This window comes from Mauremys mutica, chromosome 17 (genome assembly GCF_020497125.1).
Source record: "Mauremys mutica isolate MM-2020 ecotype Southern chromosome 17, ASM2049712v1, whole genome shotgun sequence".
Taxonomy (NCBI): Eukaryota; Metazoa; Chordata; order Testudines; family Geoemydidae; genus Mauremys; species Mauremys mutica.
In genome coordinates, this window is record NC_059088.1 from 10735149 (window position 1) to 10760651 (window position 25503).

Sequence of the window (25503 nt, forward strand, 5' to 3'; positions counted from 1 at the left end):
CACTCCCACCCCCTGGCTCCAGTGGCAGGTGGACGGGGAGCCCCTGGCTGGTAATGGCTCACAGGGGGTCCTGCAGTTCAGCTCGTGGGCCCAGGGGGACGAGACTGTCAGAAAAGTGTAGGGCACAATTTCCTGGTGCAAGTGCTGGAGGAACCAACTAGGGGCAAAGCTCTTCCTGACCTGCTGCTCACAAACCGGGAAGAGTTAGTAGGGGAAGCAAAAGTGGATGAGAACCTGGGAGGCAGTGACCATGAGACGGTCGAGTTCAGGATCCTGACACAAGGAATAAAGGAGAGCAGCAGAATACGGACCCTGCACTTCAGAAAAGCAGACTTTGACTCCCTCAGGGAACTGATGGGCAGGATCCCCTGGGAGAATAACATGGCGGGGAAAGGAGTCCAGGAGAGCTGGCTGTATTTTAAAGAATCCTAATTGAGGTTGCATGAACAAACCATCCCGATGTGTAGAAAGAATAGTAAATATGGCAGGTGACCAGCTTGGCCTAACAGTGAAATTCTTGCTGATCTTAAATGCAAAAAAGAAGCTTACAAGAGGTGGAAGATTGGACAAAAGCCTAGGGAGGAGTATAAAAATATTGCTAGGCTGCAGGAGTGATATCAGGAAGGCCAAATCACACTTGGAGTTGCAGCTACAAGAGATGTTAAGAGTAACAAGAAGAGTTTATTCAGATATGTTAGCAACAAGAAGAAAGTCAAGGACAGTGTGGGCCCCTTACTGAGTGAGGGAGGCAACCTAGTGACAGAGGATGTGGAAAAAGCTCATGTACTCAATGCTTTTTTTGCCTCTGTCTTCACGAACAAGGTCAGCTCCCAGACAGCTACACTGGGCAGCACAGCATGGGGAGGAGGTGACCGGCCCTTGGAGAAAGAAGTGGTTCAGGACTATTTAGAAAAACTGGACGAGCACAAGTCCTTGGGGCCGGATGCGCTGCATCCGAGAGTGCTAAAGGAGTCGGTGGATGTGATTGCAGAGCCATTGGCCATTATCTCTGAAAACTCATGGCGATCGGGGGAGGTCCCAGATGACTGGAAAAAGACTAATGTAGTGCCCATCTTTAAAAAAGGGAAGAAGGAGGATCCGGGGAACTACAGGCCAGTCAGCGTCACCTCAGTCCCTGGAAAAATCATGGAGCAGGTCCTCAAGGAATCAATTCTGAAGCACTTAGAGGAGAGGAAAGTGATCAGGAACAGTCAGTATGGATTCACCAAGGGCAAGTCATGCCTGACTAACCTAATTGCCTTCTATGAGAAGAAAACTGGCTCTGTGGATGTCGGGGAAGCAGTGGATGTGTTATTCCTTGACTTTAGCAGAGCTTTTGATACAGTCTCCCACAGTATTCTTGCCAGCAAGTTAAAGAAGTATGGTCTAGATGAATGGACTATAAGGTGGATAGAAAGCTGGCTAGATCATCGGGCTCAACGAGGTTCAACAAGGACAAGTGCAGAGTCCTGCACTTAGGACGGAAGAATCCCATGCACTGCTACAGACTAGGGTCTGAGTGGCTAGGCAGCAGTTCTGCAGAAAAGGACCTAGGGGTTACAGTGGACGAGAAGCTGGATATCAGTCGACAGTGTGCCCTTGTTGCCAAGAAGGCTAACAGCATTTTGGGCTGTATAAAGGGCAGTAGGCTCCCTTCTCTTCCCCAACTTGTCCTGCTTCCAAAATCCTCCTGTGCTGCGATCCACACCCCCAATTCCAATCCCCACTTGTTGGGATTTCCCCTCACTCCAGCCACCCCAGTTCCCCCTGAGATCCTCCCCGCCACAGGCTGTCCCACCACGTCTCCTCCACACCTCCCCTTTCTGCTGGGATCGGTGGATGCTCTATATGGGGCAGAGGGTTAACGGGACCCAGTCACTGTCTGGCACGAAACACGCTCTGGGCTCGGTGCCCAGAGACCTCGGCCCGCCCTGCCACAGGGCAAACCCCCGTTAAATGGCCTGTGACCCTCGCGCTGCAGATCCAGGGCAGAGGGAAAAACAACGGCCACCTTTGCAAGGTGAAGGATCAAATCAGGCATCACTGTAAGGACGGCCCTTGTTCCCTTCAGCCGGAGGGAGATTTAGCAAGAAACTCCCCCCCACCCCCGTGTCTGAGCCCAAGCCCCATCCCAACCCCAAACGTCTGCACAGACCTCAGAGGTAACGTCCGAGCTGCAATCAGAGCCCCGCAGCCCGAGCCCCGCGAGCCCGACCCAACGGACCCAGGCTCTGAGTCTCGGCACCGCGGGGCTTTGAGGGCAGCGTGGACGGACCCTGCCAGGCCTGGCCAGATGGTACCAGCATCCGGCTGTTCTGTGTGTTGATTTCAGATGCCCCTCTGCGTGCAGATGGGCTGCAAAATATCCAGGCCTGCCCAGCTAAGCCAGAGTGCAAAAGGAGAGGGCTGGGGAGAGACAAACCGAGGGGGGAAGGCAAAGGACCCATGACGGGGTGTCTGATGTCCCTGGTGGTGGCTGGGTCTGGGATGGGGGTGGGAGTGGGATTATTTAGACCCCTGGCTCTGTCCCGCCCTGGGGAGGACTCGTTTGGGGAGCAGGACACTGAATGCCCAGTCGCCCAGATGGTGGCGCTGGTGACGCTCACTCAAGTACCCAGGCTAAAGCAGCCCGCCCCCTCGTTAGTGACTCTGCCAACTTTGCCCAACCAGTTTTGGTCCCTTGGGTTTCCATTTCCCACGGTTCTGGTTCCCCAGCGCGGCTCTAACCCGGCCCCTGGGTTCCGTCGGGCGCCTCTTGGGTGGGGCTCAGTCGGGTCTGTCACTTCCCTTCCCCGCCCACGGGCCTTGTGTCACTTCAGGGACTTTCCCGTCCCCCAGCTGAGCTCACAGCGAGGGGCCATGTCTAGGCTCAGTGATCACTAGTGACCCCCCCACCCCACCCTGGTGCTCTCCAGCCCAGCTGATCCCCCCTGTCTGGTTTGTGTTACAGACCCGAACGGGCTCCCTAAGACCAGTGGGAACCAGACCAGGAACGGACGCCCCGGTGAGAGGCCGCGCTGCGAGCCCCGGGAATCAGCGAGTGCCTCCTAGTCACGCTCTGCCCACACTCAGGGCCAGGCACCAGGCTCAGCCTGGCTAGGCTCATGGGCGACGGGTATCGCAGGCCAGGGGAGGCTGAGCTGCCCCAGACAGCCCTACGTGGCCCCACCCGTGCTCTGCCCCCAGGTCCTCTCCTGCCCACGCTGTTCCCCCAGGGCAGCGCTGGGGCTGGAGCTAGGGTTAGACGGGGGGGCAGCAGCTGGGGTGGGGGCGTTCTGGGCTCCAGTGGGGGTGGGGCCTCGGGCAGAAGAGGCGGGGCCAGGGGCCAGCCTCCCTGAGCTGGCGGTTCATATGTCGCCCATGATCAGACTAGTCTGTGCCCGGAGGGGAGAGCCCAGGGAACCTTAAGGCCATAGGGAGGATGGTGGGAGGATCGGGCCCGGTTCCCTCTGTCTCCAGCCCATGGGGGTGGCACTAGGGGGCTCTGGGCAGCGGGGAGGAGATGGGTTAGGGCCCAATCTGTGTGACAGAGACCTGCTGCCATGGCAAGGCCCCGAGATTGTGCACCCACCCCAGAGCTGGCTGCGTCCCCACGCTGGGTGAGGGGGGCCTGTATAGCCACCGGGGCTGTCCAGTCCCCCCTGATCCGCCCCCCGTCTGATTTGTGTTACAGACCCGACTGGGCACCCCAACATCACCGGGAACCAGGCCAGCAACGGAGACACCGGTGAGAGGCCGCGCTGTGAGCCCCGGGAATCAGCGAGCGCCTCCTAGTCACGCTCTGCCTGTGCTCAGGGCCAGGTCCCAGGCTCAGCTGGGCCAGGCTGGTCCGTGACTGGAGGGGGGGGCCCAAGGCAGCCGCAGGCCTGTCGGGAGGGTGGTGAGGGGAGCAGACCTGGTTCTCTCTGTCTCCAGACCCAGGGGTGGCATTAAGGGGGTGCTGGGCAGGGGGGATGAGATGGGTCAGGGACTGGTCTCTGCGACAGAGACCTGCTGCCATGGCAAGGCACCAAGATTGTGCTCCGACCCCAGAGCTGGCTACGTCTCCACACTGGGTGAGGGCTCCTCATGTAAACAGCCTCCGTTTCCCACCCCAGAGGTGGCTGCATCTCAGCTCCTTGGCACAGGATCTTTGGGGGGGCAAAACCTGCCTGCTCGTCTTCTCCAGGGCCGGCCCCATTGAAGGCTGAGTGCAACATTGTGTCTCTGGAGACCCAGGAGGGCGACTCCCTGAGCCTGAGCTGTGAGGCTGGGAGCAGACCTGAAGCCACCCTGAGCTGGGCCAAGGGGAAGGAGTCCCTGAGCCCTGGACAGGGAGTGGCCAGGCACCTGGAGCTGACGAATCTCAGCAGAGGGGACGCTGGCGAGTATCGATGCTGGGCCAAGAATTCCTACGGGTCGGCCAGCCGGGCCCTGCGTGTGCACATGCAGTGTAAGGATCTAGGGGGCGCCGTGCTGCAGGCAGTGTGTCGGGGGTCAGTGCGGGGCTCTCTCCAATCTAACATGTTGCCGTGGGTCCAGTGAGGACTCTGCAAATCACTGTCTCCAGAGCTAATAAGAGCGACCCCCAGATATTCCAAGGTATCACTAGGGGGTGGGGAGTGGGGCACGGGGACTTTCCCCTCCAGTGGGCGCTGGCCCCGATTCCCCCCCCCCCGCTCCCCTGGGCAGGGACAGGTTGGCTCAGGGTGCGAGTGGCTTATTGATATTCCTGTTACCAGATCCCAGCACCCTGGTGGCCAACCGCTCACAGCTCTCGGCCCGTGAGGGCGACTCCCTGCGGTTCCTCTGCTCCCTCGCCAGCAGCCCCCGCCTGCAGTGCTGAGCTGGGTGGGGGAGGGCGAGCTATTGGGTGCACCCGCCCCATGAATCAGCTGTGGCTGGAGCTGCCCAACATGACGGCCGAGGACGGGGGGCTGTACGGGTGCTGGGCCCAGAACGAGGAGAGCTCTGCCCAGGGGACATTCCAGCTGCTCGCCGAGTGTGAGTGGGGTTAACCCACGAGACTCCCTGCCACTGGATTTCATTCTCTGAGTATTGTCGCTGGGTCTCCTGCTCTCTCCAGACAACTCCCGGCCAGGGACCAGGTTGAATTCGTCCTGCCAGCGCCAGTGGCTCAGCATCAGCTGCAGCTGCTCCCTGGACTCCCAGCCCCTGGCTCCAGTGGCAGGTGGACGGGGAGCCCCTGGCTGGGACTGGCTCACTGGGGACCCTGCAGTTCAGCTCGCGTGCCCAGGGGGACAAGACTGTTAGAAACGTGTAGGGGACAATTTCCTGGTGCAAGTGCTGGAGGAATCAACTAGGGGCAGAGCTCTTCTTGATCTGCTGCTCACGAACCAGGAAGAGTTATTAGGGGAAGCAAAAGTGACCATGGGAGGCACTGACCATGAGATGGTCGAGTTTAGTTTCCTGACACAAGGAAGAAAGGAGAGCAGCAGAATACAGACCCTGGACTTCAGAAAAGCAGACTTTGATTCCCTCAGGGACCTGATGGGCAGGATCCCCTGAAAGAATAACACGAAGGGGAAAGGAGTCCAGGAGAGCTGGCTGTATTTTAAAGAATCCTTATTGAGGTTGCAGGAACAAACCATCCTGATGTGTAGAAAGAATAGTAAATATGGCAGGCAACCAGATGGGCTTAACAGTGAAATCCTTGCTGATCTTAAACGCAAAAAAGAAGCTTACAAGAAGTAGAAGATTGGACAAATGACCAGGGAGGAGTATAAAAATATTGCTCAGGCTGCAGGAGTGAAATCAGGAAGGCCAAATCACACATGGAGTTGCAGCTAGCAAGAGCTGTTAACAGTAACAAGAAGGGTTTCTTCAGGTATGTTAGCAAGAAGAAGAAAGTCAAGGAAAGTGTGGGAAGGAGGAGGATCCGGGGAACTACAGGCCAGTCAGCCTCACCTCAGTGCCTGGAAAAATCATGGAGCAGGTCCTCAAGGAATCCATTCTGAAGCACTTAGAGGAGAGGAAAGTGATCAGGAACAGTCAGCATGGATTCACCAAGGGCAAGTCATGCCTGACTAACCTAATTGCCTTCTATGATGAGATAACTGGGTCTGTGGATGAGAGAAAAGCAGTGGATGTGTTATTCCTTGACTTTAGCAAAGCTTTTGATACAGTCTCCCACAGTATTCTTGCCGGCAAGTTAAAGAAGTCTGGGCTGGATGAATGGACGGTAAGGTGAATAGAAAACTGGCTAGATGGTCGGGCTCAACGGGTAGTGATCAACGGCTCCATGTCTAGTTGGCAGCCGGTATCAAGCGGAGTACCCCAAGGGTTGGTCCCAGGGCCGCCTGGGGGGGGGGAAGAGGAGCAATTTGCCCCAGGCCCCACAGGGGCCCCCACGAAAGTTTTTTGGGGGCTCTGCAGCAGTGTCCTTCACTCGCTCCGGGGGCCTCAGAAAACTCTCCCGGGGCCCGGGGCTCCGGAGCATCTTCCGCTCTGGATTGTCGTCGGCAATTCGGTGGTGGGGGTGTCCTTCTGCCCTGGGACCCACCGCCGAAGTGCTGGGTCTTCAGCAGAATTTCAGCAGCGGGGGCTCCCTGCCACTGAAGACCCCAGGCCCCCTGACTCCTCTGGGCAGCCCTGGCCGGTCCTGCGGCCGGTTTTGTTCAATATCTTCATTAATATGCTGGAGGGTAGGGATAGGATAGAGAGGGACCTAGACAAATTAGAGGATTGGTCGAAAAGAAACCTGATGAGGTTCAACAAGGACAATTGAAGAATCCCATTCACTGCTATAGACTAGGGACCAAATGGCTGGGCAGCAGTTCTGCAGAAAAGGACCTAGGGGTTACAGTGGATGAGAAGCTGGATATGAGTCAACAGTGTGCCCTTGTTGCCAGGAAGGCTAACGGCATTTTGGGTTGTATAAGTAAATTGAAAGATGTGATTGTTCCCCTCTACTCAGCACTGGTGAGGCCTTATCTGGAGTCCTGTGTCCAGTTTTGGGCCCCACACTACAAGAAGGATGTGGATAAATTGGAAAGAGCTCAGGGGAGGGCAACAAAAATGATTAGGGGGCTGGAGCACATGACTTATGAGGAGAGGCTGAGGGAACTGGGATTGTTTAGCCTGCAGAAGAGAAGAATGAGGAGGGATTTGATAGCTGCTTTCAACTACCTGAAAGGGGGTTCCAAAGAGGATGGATCTAGACTGTTCTCAGTGGTACCAGATGACAGAACAAGGAATAATGGTCTCAAGTTGCAGTGGGGGAGGTTTAGGTTTTTCACTAGTAGGGTGGTGAAGCACTGGAATGGGTTCCCTAGGGAGGTGGTGGAATCTCCTTCCTTAGAAGTTTTTAAGGTCGGGATTGACAAAGCCCTGGCTGGGATGATTTCGTTGGGGATTGGTCCTGCTTTGAGCAGGGGGTTGGACTAGATACCTCCTGAGGTCCCTTCCAACCCTGATATTCTGTGATTCTGCCCTGACTTGGACTGGGAGTGGGGACAGGGGCCTCCGGATCTTCTCCCTTGGCTCCAACCTCTGCGGCAGCTTCGCCCCCCTGCACTTTGAACTCTGCCCCTGCAGACCTTTGTCTCCTAGATTCTATCTCCATCTCTGGGACGGGAATGGGTGGGGCTGGGAGCCAGGATTCCTGGGTTCTCTTCCAGCCATGCCCCATGCTCTGTGTTTTTGCAGGTTCAGAGGAGACTGTCAATTGGGTGATCATCGGGACGGCCTGTGGGCTGGTGGTCCTCATTGGCTTACTCCTTCTTGGTCTCTATGTGATCAAGTAAGTCTGAGTCCTCCTGCACTGACCCCCAAATGCCCCTCCCGCCCCCAGTAAGATCTCCCCTCCCCTGACCTATCCCAGTCCCCTGCACTCTAGCCTCCCACACTGGTGTCCCCCCTTTCTTCCTCCCCACGGGCTAGTCTACGCCCCTCCTCCCAGGCTCATGCATCTGTCCTGATACGTTTCCCTGCAGACTGCGGGGCCGGGCGCCGGCGCCCCCCAGCCCCGAGGTCGGGGAGACAGCCAACGAGGCCAGCGTGATCTACAGTACCGTCACCCGCATCCCCATGGTATGTACCTGTGGGGAGCGGGGGACCAAGCCCACCTGCCCTTCCAACCCCACCCGTCTCTGCCCCCTCCACTTCTTCTCCTTCCCACCCCTATAACCAATGCATGAATATAAGCCAGGCATTCACCAGGGCACATGACCCCCCCACATGTGCCCGGTGCAATAAATGCACCCCTGCCACCAGCTTGGGCTCCCTGAACTGTGTGGGATCGGCTCCTGCAGGCAGAAAATGCACCTCATCCCTCGGGTCTTGCTCAGAGGAGAGGACATGCAGCGTATGCATTCATGTGCACTCACAAAGTGCACGGGACTAGATTGGGGCTGCAATGCTGCCAATCCCTGGGGCATCTCCTGAATGCACCAGCTGGGCAAGAAATACATTTCTGCTGTTGCTTGCTATGGTATTAGGGATATATGCTCAGATAATGCATGCAGGGTGCACCTTGTCTGTTCCAAATATATGCACCCTGCAGAAAATGCAATGAACGCATCAGCATCGTCTATGGAACTACAACATGCCTGGGATCAAATCATGCATTCACAGTGCATACAATGTACACAACCCCTTGCATATTGCTAATGTACGGCCAGTGCAGGCAATGCAGATAATGCATTAACTTAACCAGTGCTGCCCCAAGTGCTCGGTGCATGAAATGCAGAAAATACCTTTCCTGAACCTGTTCTGTGATGAGATGCAGGAGATTAAATCCTGCATTCGTAGTGCATGAAATGAACATACCCACACACATGTTGCTAATGTGTGGCCTGTGCAGGTGAGGCAGTGAATGCATTAACCGAGCTGGTGCTGGTATGGGATTGGCTTATGCGTGCAGAGTGTGAAACACACCAATCCCATGCCTCTTCCTAGTGCACGCCCAATGCCGGAAATGCATTTGCACTGAGGGTGGGGGAAACGAGGCCTGGGGAAGCCCATGCAATCAGGGTGGATGCAAGTCTCTGCCTGGTGTCTCTGTCTTGCTTCTCATTCAGAATCACAAGACTCCAGCTGCCCGCCGGACCAAAGGCATCCAGGACGGGGCTGCAGCAGCACAGGGCCCGCTAGGCCCCGGGAAGCCGGAAGAGCTGCTCTACGCCTCCATCGAATTCTCCAAGCTGCAGCGCAAAGGGGGGGAGCCTTCAGAGGCCCCAGGCACGGAATATTCCGAGATCCGGCGCAAATAGCCCCCTCGCACCATGGGCCCAGGCTGGGCATCTCCAGCCCATCCAGTGCAGGGGGGGTCACAGTGTGGAGGGAAGGGGGAAGGGGTTGGCCCAGGGCCGGACCCACAACGTGGGAAACCTGGGTGCAAATCTCTGCTCTGGCCTGGACTCGGGGCGGAGTCAACTAGGCCTTGGAAATGCTGGAGCGCTGCATTGAGGGGAGGTATCCCAGAGTCCCCTGCAGCCGGGTCCCAAAGCCTGTCCCCTCCCAAACCCCAGTGCCCCCGGGGGAAAGAGCCTCTCACCCTTCAGCCCCAGAGAGTCTCTCTTCTACCCTGCCTGAGCCCTCACCCACTCGTTTCACAGATGGGCAGGATGGTCACGCTCAGGGGCAGCAGCTGGCAGGAGTGGAGGGATGGGCTTGTGTCTAAGCTGCTGGCCGGGTACTCTGGGTTCTAATCTCTGCTTTGCTAAAAATGCTGTAGGGTGAGGTTGGGAGAAGTTGCTACATTTGTCTAGTCTCAGTTTCCTTACCCCCAAAATCGGGATAATAATGGTGCCCTGGGCTACTTACATTATAAACTCTTAGGGGCAGGGATGGTCTCTCGCTGTGTCTGAGCAGCGCCTGGTACAACGGGACCCTTGTCTCTGTCGAGGTCAATCAGTGCCACATGATTATAACTTCTTAATAACGATGTTATATTAAAGGTAACTTGTTCACTCCAGAGCCAAAAGCATCTGATTGTAAAATTCCCTGTTTACAAGCTGTTACTTGAAATAGATTTTCATGGGTCATTTTTTGTCGCTGCTACTTTTTCACCAAAGAGCCAATAACAACTATGACTTATTTGTGTCCAGTAAAGAATCAGTTTTCACGTCTGCCTTTCCCCTGGTAAGGCCCGGATCGCAGCTGGTTTCTGGGCAGGGCCGGGCAAAACTCAGCCTCAATTCCAGCTGGGGCAGGGCCTGTCTCTCGCTGTGTCTCAGCAGCACCTGGCACAATAGGGCCCTTGTCATAAACATGTAGGTAAGGGGAGCATAAAATCCCTCTTTTGCCTCTAAGGGGTTAAGAAGCTCGAATAACCTGGTTGGCACCGGACCAGAAGGACTAATGGGGAAGGAAAATACTTTCAAATCTGGGGTGGGAGGAAGGATTTGTTTGTGCTCTTTGTGTGTGTTCCCTCGGGATGCAGGGGGACCAGGGCAGGAAAAAAACCTCTCCTAAAACCCTACCTGAAATAAGCATCTAAGGTTACAAAAATTGTAAGTAATAGCAAGGAAATGCATTAGATTATCTTTTGTTTTAGCATGTGACTTTTCCCTGTGCTAAGAGGGAGGTTTATTCCTGTTTTTTGTAACTTTGCAGTTTTGCCTAGAGGGGAATCCTCTGTGTTTTCAATCTTATTACCCTGTAAAATTACCTTCCATCCTGATTTGACAGAGGTGCTTCTTTTACTTTATTCTTTATAATAAAGTTCTGCTTTTAAGAACCTGAATGGTTTTTAGTGTCCTAAAACCCAAGGGTCTGGTCTGTGCTCACTTTGTTTACACATTTGTTTGGTAGATTATTCTCAAGCCCCCCACCCCAGGAAAGGAGATGAAGGGGTTTGGGGGGATATTTTGGGGGAACAGGAACTCCAAGTGGTCCTTTTCCTGAATCTTTGTCTAACTCACTTGGTGGTGGCAGCAATACCGTCCAAGGACAAGGAAGGATTTGTGCCTTGGGGAAGTTTTTAACCCAAGCTGGTAGAAATAAGCTTAGGGTTTTTTTCATGCAGGTCCCCACATCTGTACCCCAGAGGTCAGAGTAGGGAAGAACCCTGACAGCCCTGATCCCAGCTGGGGCAAGTCCTGTCTCTTGCTGTGTCTGGGCAGCACCCAGCTGTCACAGACTCACAGGACTCATTCTCCCTCAGTGTGCACAACTTTTCCTTCAGTAACTGTCTAACGACGACGTGCACATCGTAACCTTTGGAACTGGGCACTAGGAACGGGCAGTCCCGGAACTCTTTGCCAAGAAAGGTCTTAACAAAGGTAGAAAGACGCTCACTGCCCTTAAATTCCCAGGATTTTTCTGGCTTTAGAGACACTGAAACAATATAATTAGGCATGTGCAGCCCAGCCTCCTGCGTGCATTCAAAATCATAAAAAATACACTTTTCTGGTGATCTGGGCTTTCTAATGCTGTCCATAAAACAGAGCTGGCTGTCTACATCAGGGGTGATCAATCCCTGACACCGCTTACAGAGCTTCTCTTTACACCTGTGCCCGAAACTGGGGCCGATCAGCCGGTGGTTGAGCAAACTCACTGACTGGAAACTTCCTGTTGTACGAGATCTACTTAGCTACCAAAGCAACAAAGAATCCTGTGGCACCTTATAGACTAACAGACGTTTTGCAGCATGAGCTATCGTGGGTGAATACCCACTTCTTCAGATGCAAAACGTCTGTTAGTCTATAAGGTGCCACAGGATTCTTTGTTGCTTTGTTGTTGTGTGTTCCCTCGGGATGCAGGGGGACCAGGGCAGGAAAAAAACCTCTCCTAAAACCTTGCATCTGAAGAAGTGGGTATTCACCCACGATAGCTCATGCTGCAAAACGTCTGTTAGTCTATAAGGTGCCACAGGATTCTTTGTTGCTTTTACAGATCCAGACTAACACGGCTACCCCTCTGATACTTAGCTACCAGCTTCCCAGCACACCCAGTGATGCCTACACACAGGGGGGCAGAGCTGACGTGCCACTGGCCTGGGGCAGAACGGGCCAGGGTCTGGCTGGGAGACTGGGCCAGGGTGGGGGACTTGGGAGGGCTCGGCCATCAGGACTGTCCTCAATGCATCTAGGGGGCTCTGCGTTTCTTTTAGCTATAGGTTTTTCCCAGACACTTCTGCAGTTCAGCACCGGGTGAGGAATCCCTGTATAAACAGTCCCCACACCCCACCCCAGATTCAGCTGCATCTCAGCTCTTAAATTGAAGGCTGGAGTCAGCCCCTGGAATCCAGCTGCCTTTCCTGAGACCCGCTGCCACAGCTCTCATCACTGGGGAATCCTCAGTGACCCGGGACCTGGGAGGCGTTTGAGGAACCGAGAGACAGAAAACAAACGTCTGCGCTCAATGGACCAGTTCTGATCTGCTGACGTTTCCCCTTCTAGGAGACCCCAGAGGGGAAATACCCATGTCCCTTTCCCCCTCCCCACAGCCAGTCCCCCCCGTGGTGGGGCCGGAAGCCGGCTGTCCGTGGGAGCTGCCTGTATCTGGGACAATCTCTCGCTTGCATTGATGGCACCAAGATCTCCAGCCAGTGGATCCAAGTTGTGCAAGATGTTCTGGGGCAGCGTTTCTCAAATGTAGCTTTTCCTGAGGCCAGAGCCTCTTGGGTGGTGATTCGGGGGGCAAAGCAGAGGCCTCTCCCCCGGGCCCGCCAGCAGGGGTTTGGCCCTGCCCCATCTGGAGACACAAACACTGGAGGAGCAGGGGGTCAGTGAGTTCCCCACCTTCCCAGGGGTGGTGGGGTCGGTGTTCAGCCCTGGGGTGGCAGGCTCCAGCTGTGGGGTTTCGGGCTCTAACTCCGAGCCCCATAGTCCATCCCTGGGCCCCGTCCCGTGGGCTTTGGGCTCTGTCTCTTGGCCATGCAGATGTGGGCTCTGGCCCCGGGCTCAACCCCCACTCACCTCTGGCCCCCACTGCCTCCCTACACACCTCCCCATCCGGGGCTTAATTTGTCCCCTGCACTTCTGGGCTGAGTCAGTCTGCTGGGAGAAGGGATACGTGTATGTTTGTCCCTTTCCCAGCAGACTTAGGAGCTAGCTGGGAGGCTGTAGGAAGCTCAGGGGCCGACTCTGTGGGTGCTACCGGGCTGGAACACCCATGGGAAAAATACTAACAACAACAAAGACAGGAACATTCAAAGCCTCTTATTTGTGTCTCTATTCTGTACAGGTCCAGGAAAGAACAGAGAGAACTGAACATTATTTTATTATTGAGTCAGCAAAACTCCGTAAATAAATGACTGACAGTGATTTCGATGTGGATCTGTGCATATTTCCTTCTTTTTCCTAAAGTTAATTCAGTATTTTAGGATTTAGGAAGAATTCTCTGAGCGGCGCCAGTGAGCTCTTTGCAGCTGCCCCACCCCAGAGGCGAACGCATCTGAGCGCCGGGTAAGTGATTAGGATCTGCAGCCTGTATAAGAGGTGCAAACTGCTAGTGTTAAAATATTGTTTTGGTAACTGGAGACAGCAGAAATAAAGGGTTAGAGCCGATACAGGGGCTGGGCACACCCCCCCCCCCGCCACTACTGGGTTCTGTCCCTAGCTCTGGAGGTGAGGGGGGTCTGGCAGGTTAGAGCAGTGGGGGCTGGGAGCCAGGACTCCTGGGTTGTATCCCAGCTCTGGGAGGGGACCAGGGTCTCGTGTGTTACAGTGGGGGATGGAGACAGAGGGCTTGGCTACACTTACAAGTTGCAGCGCTGGGAGTTACAGGGCTGGTCATGCAGCTGTGTAGGGCCAGCGCTGGAGTGTGGCCACACTTGCAGCATTTCCAGTGCTGTATTGAGAGGTGCATTGTGGGCAGCTATCCCACAGAGCACCTCGTCCCGTTTTGGTGCTGAGTATTGTGGGAAGGGGAAGGAAGTGTGTGGCTCATTCCGATTCCTGTGCCAACGCCCCGTGGTGCATCGCTTCACATCCCAGCATTCACAGTCTTTCCGGCCACGTTTGGCGCCATTGTGAGTCTCTTTCTGTTTTACTCTCTGTCTGTGAATCGCGATTTCTGTTGGAAATGGAGCCCGAGCTGCTGAGGACTGTGATGATGAGTGTCGTCAGCACAACACGTTTGGCAGTTGAGCTATTCCTTCAGCTCCAAAGTGACAGTGAGGAGTCCGACGATGATATCGATGATATCGAGTCGCCTGCCGCGTGTGACACTACAGTGCTTGTGGCATTCACGGAAATGCTCAGCACCATTGAACGCCACTTTTGGGCTCGGAAAACAAGCACTGAGTGGTGGGATCACATTGTCATGGAAGTCTGGGATGACGAGCAGTGGCTGCAGAACTTTCGTATGAGAAAAGCCACTTTCATGGGACTGTGTGCTGAGCTCGCCCCCACCCTGCGGCGCAAGGACACAAGATTGAGAGCTGCCCTGACGGTGGAAAAGCGGGTGGCTATTGCAATCTGGAAGCTGGCAACTCCAGACAGCTACCGGTCGGTCGGGAACCAGTTTGGAGTGGGAAAGTCGACCGTTGGAATCGTGTTGATGCAAGTTTGCAGGGCCATTAATCGCATCCTGCTAAGAAGGACCGTGACTCTGGGGAACGTGCAGGACATTGTGGATGGCTTTGCACAAATGGGTTTCCCTAACTGTGGAGGGGCGATAGATGGGACGCATATTCCTATTCTGGCACCCCCCCACCTAGCATCAGAGTACGTTAATCGGAAGGGGTATTTCTCTATGGTTCTCCAGGCGCTTGTGGATCACCGTGGGCGTTTCATTGACATTTACACAGGCTGGCCTGGAAAGGTGCATGATGCACGCATCTTTCGGAACAGTGACCTGTTCAGGAAGATGCAGGCAGGGACTTATTTCCCAGACAGGAAGATCACAGTAGGGGACGTCGAAATGCCCATTGTGATCCTTGGAGACCCCGCTTACCCGTTACTGCCTTGGCTCATGAAACCCTATACAGGGAAGCTTGACAGGAGCGAGGACCGGTTCAACTACAGGCTGAGCCGGTGCCGAATGACTGTGGAGTGTGCTTTTGGGCGTTTAAAAGCCCACTGGCGGTCCTTGTATGGGAAGCTAGACTTGGGGGAAAGCAGCATCCCCGCAGTTATATCCGCATGCTGTACCCTCCATAATATTTGTGAAGGGAAAGGTGAAACATTCAGTCAGGCATGGACCACTGAGGTTCAAGTCCTGGAGGCTGAATTTGCACAACCAGAGAGCAGGGCTATTAGAGAAGCCCAGCACAGGGCTACAAGGATTAGGGATGCCTTGAGGGAAGAATTTGAGGCTGAAAGCCAACAGTAATGTTTGCTGCCTTGCATGGGAGTGAAGTGCAGTGGTTACACTGTTAGGATTCTATTATCCCTAACATGATTTCCAGTGACTGTTTCTTTACTGGGATAAGGTATCTTTCACTATGCAATAATAAAGACTTTTCAAAGCCAAGATGTATTTTATTGAATAGAAAAATACTTCATTGACAGACACACAACATTTCAGGTACCTAGGGCAGGGGGGTAGGTGGGTGAACTGTACAGTCACAAGTTTGCATATGTCCTGTCTGCAGTGCTGTGCAATGGCTGCTGCACTTCAGGGTGCATATACTGCATGGTGATGGGGGTTGAGTGCAGAGGGTAAGGGTCATAGTTCTCAGGGCTGGTTGGTGAACGTACAGGTGTTGGAGGCAGCTGGTGGTGGTAAGAACCTGGATGCTGGGGAAGGGGGTTTGGAGCTAACATTGGGGCAGAAGAGAATAAAATTTGGGACGGGGGGGCTGTGGGGCAGCACGGGACTGCTCTGCCTGCATAGCTACGAGTGCCTGTAGAGAGTCCGCTTGGCGCGCCAGGATGCCTAGCAGCTGGTCTGTGCTTTTCCTCTTTGCCACAGCGTTTCTCCGGCGGATCCTGCTGTCCCTCTGGCGGATCCTGCTTTCCCTTTCTCTCCACTCCTGCAGCTGTTTACTCTCTCGAGCAGAGTGATCAATAACTGTTTTCAGCATGTCTTCCCTGGTTTTTCGCGGCTTTTTCCTCAGATTCTGTAGTCTCTGTGCTATGGTAGATCTGGGCAGTCCAGCAGTCAAGGTCACTTCTTGAAGGCAAAAATGGCAACATTTAACAGGGTAGCATTGTTAATTATCTCATCCAAACAGTAATTCCCACACACTGAAGGAGTTTTCAGTGTTCACTTTAGCATTCTTTTCCCATACCAAATAAGACCACACATAACACAACAGAAGACAGGAAATGGTGAGTAAGGGGTACTGAGATTGCTTCAGGGCTGTGCAGGGGTTTCTGTGCGTTGGGGACAGCAAACAGCTGCATGGGGGATCTGCACTAAACAGTCTCCCAACATTTTCCACAGGAGTTACTCCTGGAAGATATCTCCCTGCTGCGGGTCACTAGGGAAGAGCGGGAAGGTCTTCTACAGCAATGCGGATTCTGCCCTGGCCCCTATGCAGCTTGCCTGTGTTCAGCAATGGTCCCCCCACCCCTCGCGGCACAGTGGCGCGGACGCGTTAGCCTGACTGGGACAAGGACCACAGTGGCTCTCCCTATAAACCTGCGCAGGCACATTGCCCACGCTCTGGCTGAAACTTTTGAGGAGATTACTGCAGCCGATTACCGCGACGTGATAGACCACATCAATGCGCTATTACACATCTAGGCAGGCATGAATGCAGCCCTAACCCCCCCTCCTCTCCTGAAACATTTCCACCCTGAAAATAAAAGACGCTTACCGGTAACTCGCTCCTCTGTTTGTCCTTCAGCAACTGCTGGCTGCTGCGATTGGCTTCCTTCCTCCTGGCTTGAGAAGAGCTCCTGGCTGCATGCCTCCAGGGACTCTGGGGTGTCTTCCCCCATCCCAGTAGCTTCACTCGCGGTTTCCACCCCCCCGCCTCCTCCTCCTCCTCCTGCTGCTCCTGTCCCCCACCCTGCTCAGAAGTGTCCATCGTGGTTCTCGGATTGGCAGTGGGGTCACCCCCAAGTATCACGTCCATCTCCCTGTAAAAACGGCAGGTCGTGGGGGCAGCGCCGGATCGGCGATTCCCCTCGCGGGCTTTGTAATAGGCACTCCGCAGCTCCTTTACTTTAACCCTGCATTGCAGCGTGTCCCGATCATGGCCCCTATCCAGCATGGACCTTGATACCTGCTCAAAGATATCATAATTCCTACAGCTGGAGCGCAGCTGGGACTGCACAGCTTCCTCCCCCCAAACACTAATGAGGTCCAGCAACTCACCATTGCTCCATGCTGGGGCTCGTTTGCCACGTGGAGGCATGGTCACCTGGAAAGATTACCTGATTGCACTCCACACCTGACTGCAGCAAACAGGAAGGGGATTTTTAAAATTCCCGGGGCACTTAAAGGGCGGGTCACCTGAGGCCAGAGCAGTAGCGTGCATACTGATGAGCAGAGTGGCTGAACAGGAATTCTAGGATATCTCCTTATTCCCTGGAGGCCAATTAAAGTGCTGGTGCGTGTCCACACCTGATGAGCAGCGCTGGATCACCAGCGCTGCATTCCTTATACCCCAACCCAAACGGGTGCACAGCCAGCGCTGCAGCCAGGGAGTTGCAGCGCTGGATGTGCCTTGCAAGTGTGGACGGAGAATAATTGCAGCGCTGGAAAGCCTCCACCAGCGCTGCAACTTGTAAGTGTAGCCAAGCCCAGAGACTCACAACTCCTGGCTTCTCTCCTGGCTCTGAGAGAAGAGTGGAGTTTAGCAGGGCTCAGAGTCTAGACTCCTGGGTTCTATTTCCAGCCCCACAAGCAATATGCAGCCTGCCCCTGTTGCACGGAAGCCGCAGGCAGCCCCAGCTAGAGGGAGGGGAAGTTGGCAGATGCTGATTCTGGAGTTTCTGAGAAAGCATCTCCCCCCAACCGCCCCTGCCAGCTCCCACTTCTGCTTTCAGGTTCCTGTGCATGCTGCTTCCCCAGGCTCTGAGTCACAAACCCTGGGGAACCCGGGTTGCAGGGTCGGAGAGCCGAGTGCTGAGACCCCTCTGCAGGTCTAGGGGTGAGTGGAAATGTGGGGGAGGGAGCTAGAAGGTCAGTGAAGACTGGGCTGCCCCTCAATCCCGACCGACAGCCCCTTCCCATCCCAGCCCTGGGCTCCCTGCCCACACAGCTCTGCCATGTCCCCTCCAGCCCAGCAGGGTCCCGCCCCAGGGCTACCCCACCATGGGGACCACACTGGAGGCATCGGCTCAGGGGGCCACGTATAGCAGGGGGTTCCCCAGATCCCATCTCTAAGCCTCCTTCCCGAGAGCATCTGAGGGCAGCAGAGGGATGGTGGGAAATGGAACTGCCGGGGGTTTCCCCTTCCCCATATGGGTGGTTTTGGGGGGCAGGGAGGGCAGGTATTGCAGAGGGGGCAGTTATAGATACCCCAGGTTGAGCACATACGTGCAAACTTCTCACCCATAGTCCCACTGCGCTCACTCCATTGTGCTGACCCAACTCCATTGGGGGGCAAAGTGGGGTGTATGTGTGGGGCACAGACCCCCTGGGGCTCCCAGATACTCTACAGGGGCAGAGCAGCCCCCCAGGGTTAGGGATGGAGTCTGGATCTCTCAGAGTCGGCCCCTTCCCCTCCAGCCCTGGGCAACGGGGCCTGGCCCACCCTGCTCTGGCAGGGGATGGTGCATGGGCCATGGGGGATCCAAGCTGAGACCCGCCCAGCTCACTGCAGTGGATGGGGGAGGGAGAGGCAGGAGTTAGTTAGTTACCATTTTAACAGGTAAAGACACGGGGGGAAGGTGTGAGTGGCCCAATTGACATGTGAGGAGGAGAAGGAGGGAGTGGGCCCCACCATTCTCACAAGAAGGAAGAGGATGGAGTGTCCGTAACACTGACAAGGAGGAGAGTCCCAGCTGCAGGAGGAGCAGGGTGGAGCGGGGGAGGGGAGAATGCAGCTGTGGGGCAGAGAGGGGAGCATTAGCACCCCACCCTGTCTGCAGAGTTCACTGTGCGTTGTGTGAAGAAATACGTCCTTACATTCCTTTTAAACCTGCCGCCTATTCATTTCATTTGGGGACTTCTAGTTCCTGTGTTATGGGAAGGAGTAAATCATACCACCGTATTTACTGTCTCCACACTAGTCAGGATTTTACAGACATCTATCATAGCCCCCCTTAGGCGTCTCTTTTCCAAGCTGAACAGTCCCAGTCTTATTAATCTCTCCTTCTTTGAAAGCTGTTCCACACCCATCATCATTTGTGTTGCCCTTTTCTGAATCTTTTCCAAATCCAATTTGAGATGGGGCCACCAGAACTGCACACAGTATTCAACATGTGCACGTACCATGGATTTATATAGAGGCAATTTGATATTTTCTGTCTTATTATCTTTCCTTTTCTTAATGATTCCCAACATTCAGTTTTTTGATGGCCGCTGCACATTGAGTGGGTGTTTTCAGAGAACTATCCACAGTGACTCTCAGATCTCTTCCTTGAGTGGTAACAGCTCATTTATACCCCATCACTTTATATGTATAGTTGGGATTATGTTTCCTAATGTGCATAACTTTGCATTTATTAACATTGAATTTCATCTATTTTGTTACCCAGTCTCTCAGTAATGTGAGATCCCTTTGTAGCTCTTCGCAGTCAGCTTTGAACTTAACTCTCTTGAGTGGTTTTGTATCATCTGCAAACTTTTCCACCTCCCTGTTTACCCCTTTTTCCAGATCGTTTATGAACATGTTTAACAGCACTGCTCCCAGTACAGACCCCTGGGGGACACCACTATTTACCTCTCCCCACTAAGAAAATTAGCCATTTATTCCTATCCTTGGTTTCCTATCTTTTAACCAGTCACTGATCCAGGAGAGGCCCTTCCCACTTATCCCATGACAGCTCACTTTGCTTAAGAGCCTTTTGGGAGGAACCTTGTCAAAGGCTTTCTCAAAATCTAAATACATGGACTGGGACACCCTTGTCCACATGCTGTTGACTCCCTCCAAAAATTCTTGTAGTTTGGTGAACCATGATTTCCCTTTACAAAAACCATATTGAGTCTTCCCCAACAAATCTCTGCATCTGATCATTCTGCTCTTTGCTATACTTTCACTTTACTATAATTTCAACCAGTTTGCCCATCACTGAAGTTAGGCTTATTGACCTTCAACTGCTGGGATCACCTGTGGAGCCTTTTTTAAAAATTGGTGTCACATTCACTATCCTCCAGTCACCTGGTACAAAAGCTGATTTAAATGAGAGTTAGTAGTTCTGCAATTTCACATTTGAGTTCCGCCAGACGTCTTCTCCAGCTTCCTTATGAGAATGTCATGTGGGACTGTCTCGAAAGCCTTGCTGAAGTCCAGGTATGTTATGTCCACTGCTTTCCCCCAGCTCCCAACCAGTTATCTTGTCAAAGAAGGAAACGAAGCTGGTTTGACAGGATTTATTCTTGGCAAATCCATGCTGGTGATCACCCCTTCGGCCTCACAAATTGAAGATTTTATACATTGCTCTAGGAGCTTTCCAGGTGTCGAGGTCAGGCTGATTGGTCTGTAGTTCCCCAGATCCTCCTTTTTCCCCTTTTAAAGATGGTCCCTCTGTTAGCCCTTCTCCCATCTTCTGGGACCTCTCCTGGCACCCATGAGTTTGCCCCACTGATCTGAATTCATTCAAATTTGTCGGAACTTATCTTTACTTATCCCGATCTGCTGCCCTTCCCCTTTGTTGTCCGTGGTAATTTCACTGTTTCCCCGCTCACATGCTGCTTTTTGTGGGGAAGACTGAAGCAAAGCAGGCACTGAGCAGTACATCCTTCCCACCATCTTCTGTCACCGTCTGGTGTTTAGGGGTTTTCTGTGGGGGGGTCACTGTGCTGCCAGCAGCCCCAGATCAGCCCCCTTCAGAGCCCAGCAGCACTGATGGTCCCCCCGTAAGATCTGCATCCCCAAACAGCCTCTGCTCTCACACTTCTCATCCCCCATCTGTCTCTAGGTCTGTCCCAGCCGGATGCCCCAGCCATGGGCAGAGCTCTGTCGCCACTGCAGGATGCAAGGGAAAGGGCGCTCCTTGCTCAGGGCCCTCCATGGATACCCAGAGGTCCTGCCACGCTGAGGGTCCTGATCCTCGCCCTGCTCTGGAGGGGTAAGTAAGCAGCACCTGCAGCCCCAGGGCAGGGGGAAGGGCAGAACCTGCGCTAAGCGGGGACAGGTCTGTCCCAGGACTTGGAAGGGAGAATGGCCAGAGGGGGAGGGGAGCCCAGTGCCCCAGTGTGGTGCTAGGGGGCGCTGAGTGACAGGGAGTGGGGGCAGGGGGCTCGATGGAGGAAAGGCTGGGAACTAAACAGAGTGAGAATTGGTCAAGGACCCAGGGCTGGGCTCACAGGGGGCTGCAGGTCGGGAGTGAGGGGCACTGGCAGAGCTGTGGGGGTGCAGCTCAGGGTGGGTCTCTGCTCTCTATGGGCCCCACTTCGATCCCTCCCTGTCCCCTGCAGGGTCCCTGTCCCAGCCACCTGGATTTACCCTGATGGTGCCGCGGTCGGTGTCTGTGCAGGAGAGTCTCTGCGTTCTCGTCCCCTGCACGTTCACGTACCCAGCCTCGTACGACACCGACAATCCCTCAGCTGAGCTATACGGACACTGGTACAAGGAGCCTGCTACTGGGGGCCAGGATCCTCCCATGGCCAGCAGTCGCACCAGCCTGAATCTGTCGCAGGAGACCCAGGGCCGGTTCCAGCTGACGGGGGATCCATCGCACGGCGACTGCTCCCTGCAAATCAGTGATACAAGACGGACGGATGTGGGGAGATATTTCTTTTACATCGAGAAAGGCCTGTCTGAACACACTTACCGCTCCAATTCCGATGGCTCTGACCCTCCGCTCACAATCTCCGTGCCAGGTAAGAGCAGCCACAGTCACCGCTTGTGAGGGTTCCCCCTCCCAATCTGAACTGTGGCGTATAGATATGGGGACCTGCCGGAAAGACCCCCTAAGCTTATATTCCACTAGCTTAGGATGAATCTTCCACAGGCCACAAATTCCTTCCCTTGCCCTTGGACGCTATTGCTGCCACCACCACGTGATTTATAGAAAAATCCAGGGAAGGGTCACTTGGAATCCCTGTCCCCCCAAAATATCTCCCAAAGCCCCTTCACCCCCTTTCCTGTGAAGGCTTGAGAATAATGTACCAACCAATTGGTTAGCAATGTGAGCACAGACCAGACTCTTTGTCTGCAGGACACTGAAAATCAATCAATCAGGTTCTTAAAAGAAGAATTATAGAGAGAGAGAGAGAAAGAGAATCACACCTGCAAAATCAGTTTGGAAGGTAACTTCACAGCGTGAACAAAAGAAGTAAAACACAGAGGATTCCCCTGTGGCTCAGCTTCACAGTTACAAAAACAGGAATCAAACTACATCTGTAGCATAGGAAAATTCACAAGCTAAAACACAAGATAACCTAGCGCCTTTCCTTGCCTACTTACAATTTCTGTGGTTTAACATCTATTGTTCCAGGTATAGTTTCAGGAGATGTTGTACCTGCTGGTCTCTCCCTCCATCCAGAGAGGGAACAACAAAGAGAGCCACAAACAAATCCTTCCCCCTTCCCCCATATTTGAAAGTTTCTTCTTTCCTCATTGGTCCTTCTGGTAAGGTGCCAACTAGGTTATCTGAGCTGATTAATCCCTTACAGGGAAGGCGAGTTAGTACAGCTGCCAAAGAGGGATTTGATGCTACTGCACACAGAGAGCTGTTACTCTTCCCTCTATATTTATGACACCGCTCAGCAGCCCCATGACCCAGCCAGTCCCCACCGTGGGGTCGAATCGGGGCCATGCCCCTAGAGGGGAAAGGCCCCGTGTCCTCCAGTGATTCTCTCCGCTCTCCCCGTGTCTCAGGGCTGACGGAGGAGCCAGAGATCCAGATCTCGCCGGCGCGGGGGCTGCCAAAGACGCTGGTGGCCGGGGAGCCGGTGACTGTGACCTGCACGGCCCCTGGGCGCTGCTCCGGGCCCCCTCCCCGAGTCACCTGGACGGGGCCGTTCAGCGACACAGCCCGGGACGTCTCAGCCCAGCTGGAGAACGGCACCTGGGCCCACAGCTCCGCGCTCAGCTTCACGCCCGGCCCGGGGGACCACGGCAAAGAGCTCGTCTGCAGCGTCACCTACAGGCCACAGGGACCTTCCACCAACAGAACCGTCCAGCTCCACGTCGGCTGTGAGTGACCCCCCCCAGCCCCTCCACGCCGGCCCCCAGCCCCCTCTGCTGGGATCCCCCCCCCTTGGGTTTCTGATGTCCCTGGTGGTGGCTGGGTCTGGGGTGGGGTGGGTTCAGGGTTATTTAGACCCCTGGCTCTGTCCCGCCCTGGGGAGGAGACGTTTGGGGAGCAGGACGCTGAATGCCCAGGCGCCCGGCAGACAGTGGCGCTGGTGACACTCGCTCAAGTACCCAGGCTGAAGCAGCCCGGCCCCTCGTTAGTGACTCTGCCAATTAGGCCCAATTTTGACTCACCGGTTTTGGTCCCTTGGGTTTCCATTTCCCACGGTTCTGGTTCCCCGGCGCGGCCCTAACCCGGCCCCTGGGTTCCGTCGGGTGCCTCTTGGGTGGGGCTCAGTTGGGTCTGTCGCTTCCCTTCCCCCCCACGGATCTTGTGTCACCTCAGGGACTTTCCCGTCCCCCAGCTGAGCTCACAGCGAGGGGCCGTGTCTAGGCTCACGGATCACTAGTGACCCCCCCGCCCGGTGCTGTCCAGCCCCCCTGATCCCCCCTGTCTGGTTTGTGTTACAGACCCGCCCGGGCCCCCCAACATCACCGGGACCCTGACCAGGAACGGACGCCCCGGTGAGAGGCCGCGCTGCGAGCCCCGGGAATCAGCGAGCGCCTCCTAGTCACGCTCTGCCCACGCTCAGGGCCTGGCGCCAGGCTCAGCTGGGCCAGGCTGGTCATTGCCCAGAGGGGAGAGCCCGAGGAAGCCACAGGATTGTAGGGAGGGTGGTGGGGGGAGCCGGCCATGTTCCGGGGTGGCATTAAGAGGGTGCTGGACAGTGGGGATGAGATGGGTCAGGGACCGATCTCTGCAACAGAGTCCTTCTGCCATGGAAAGTCACCAGCATTGTGCACCCACCCCAGAGCTGCTACGTCTCCACACTGAGCAAGGGCTCCTCATGTAAACAGCCCCCGTTTCCCACCCCAGAAGCAGGGCTGGCTCCAGGCACCAGCTCAGCAAGCAAGTGCTTGGGGTGACACTTAGGGCTTTGTGGCGGCAATTTGGCGGCGAGTTCCTTGGTCCCTCTCGGAAGGAAGGACGTGGCACGGTAGACCTACCGCTGATCGCAATTGGGGCTTTTTTATTTTTCCCTGGCTCTTGGAGTGGCAAAACCCTGGAACCGGCCCTGCCCAGAGGTGGCTGAATCTCGGTTCCTTAGCAGAGGATCTCTGGGGGGCCTAACCTGCCTGCTCGTCTTCTCCAGTGCCAGATGTTTGGGGAGCTGAGGGCGTTGTTCTGTCTCTGGAGACCAAGGAGGGCGACTCCCTGAGTCTGGGCTGTGAGGCTGGGAGCAGAGCCGAGACCACCCTGAGCTGGGCCAAGGGGAACGAGTCCCTGAGCTCTGGCCAGGGTGGGGCCAGGCGCCTGGAGCTGCTGAATCTCAGCAGAGGGGACGCTGGCGAGTATCGGTGCTGGGCCAAGAATTCCTGCGGGTCGGCCAGCCGGGCCCTGCATGTGCACGTGCAGAGTAAGGCTCTAGGGGGCGCTGTGCTGCAGGCAGTGTGGCAGGGGGTCAGTGGCGGGCGCTCTCCAGTCTAACATGTTGCCGTGGGTATTTCAGCTCCAGTGAGGACTCTGCAAATCACCGTCTCCAGAGCTAACAGGAGCGACCCCCAGCTATTCCAACCTATTGCTAGGGGGCGGGGAGTGGGGCAGGGGGACTTTCCCTTCTAGGGGTCGCTGGCCCCAATCTGGCCCCCGGGCAGGAACTGGTTGGCTCATTGTGCGAGCGGCTTCTTGTTATTCCTGTTCCCAGATCCCGGTACCCCGGTGGCCAACGGCTCATAGCTCATGGCCCGGGAGGGCGACTCCCTGTGGTTCCAGCTGCTCGTCGAGTGGGGTTAACCCACGGGACTCCCTGCCACTGGATTTCTCTCTGACTATTGTCACTCGTTCTCCTGCTCTCCCCAGACAGCCCCTGGCCAGGGACTGGGCTGAACCAGACCACTTGATCCCCTCTGTCTGGTTTGTGTTACAGACCCACCCGGGACCCCCAGCATCACTGGGACCCTGACCAGGAACGGACGCCCCAGTGAGAGGCCGCGCTGCGAGCCCCGGGAATCAGCCTGCGCCTCCTAGTCATGCTCTGCCCACACTCAGGGCCAGGCCCCAGGCTCAGCTGGGCCAGGCTCATGGGCGACGGGTATCGCAGGCCAGGGGAGGCTGAGCTGCCCCAAACAGCCCTACGTGGCCCCGTCCATGCTCTGCCCCCAGGTCCTCTCTTGCTCACTGCCCGCGCTGTTCCCCCAGGGCAGCGCTGGAGCTGGGATTACAGGGGGCCAGCCTGCAGTTCGGGACTCCGGGAGGGTAGGGCCCGGTTCCCTCTGTCTCCAGCCCGTGGGGCGGCACTAGGGGGCGCTGG

General features: G+C 55.3%; 2 protein-coding genes across 2 annotated transcripts in view; both read left to right on the forward strand.

Moving 5' to 3' along the window:
- LOC123351530 (myeloid cell surface antigen CD33-like) overlaps nucleotides 1-25503 on the forward strand; it is a 146453-nt gene that overhangs the window by 12378 nt on the left and 108572 nt on the right. The gene's annotated exons all lie outside the window — the stretch shown is intronic.
- On the forward strand, nucleotides 17884-23772 carry LOC123351531 (myeloid cell surface antigen CD33-like). Its single transcript, XM_044990920.1, has 5 exons — nucleotides 17884-17935; nucleotides 20871-21020; nucleotides 21370-21774; nucleotides 22775-23092; nucleotides 23663-23772. Exons 2-5 carry the CDS (start codon nucleotides 20897-20899, stop codon nucleotides 23761-23763), a joined length of 948 nt encoding a protein of 315 aa, XP_044846855.1. The 5' UTR covers nucleotides 17884-17935; nucleotides 20871-20896; the 3' UTR covers nucleotides 23764-23772.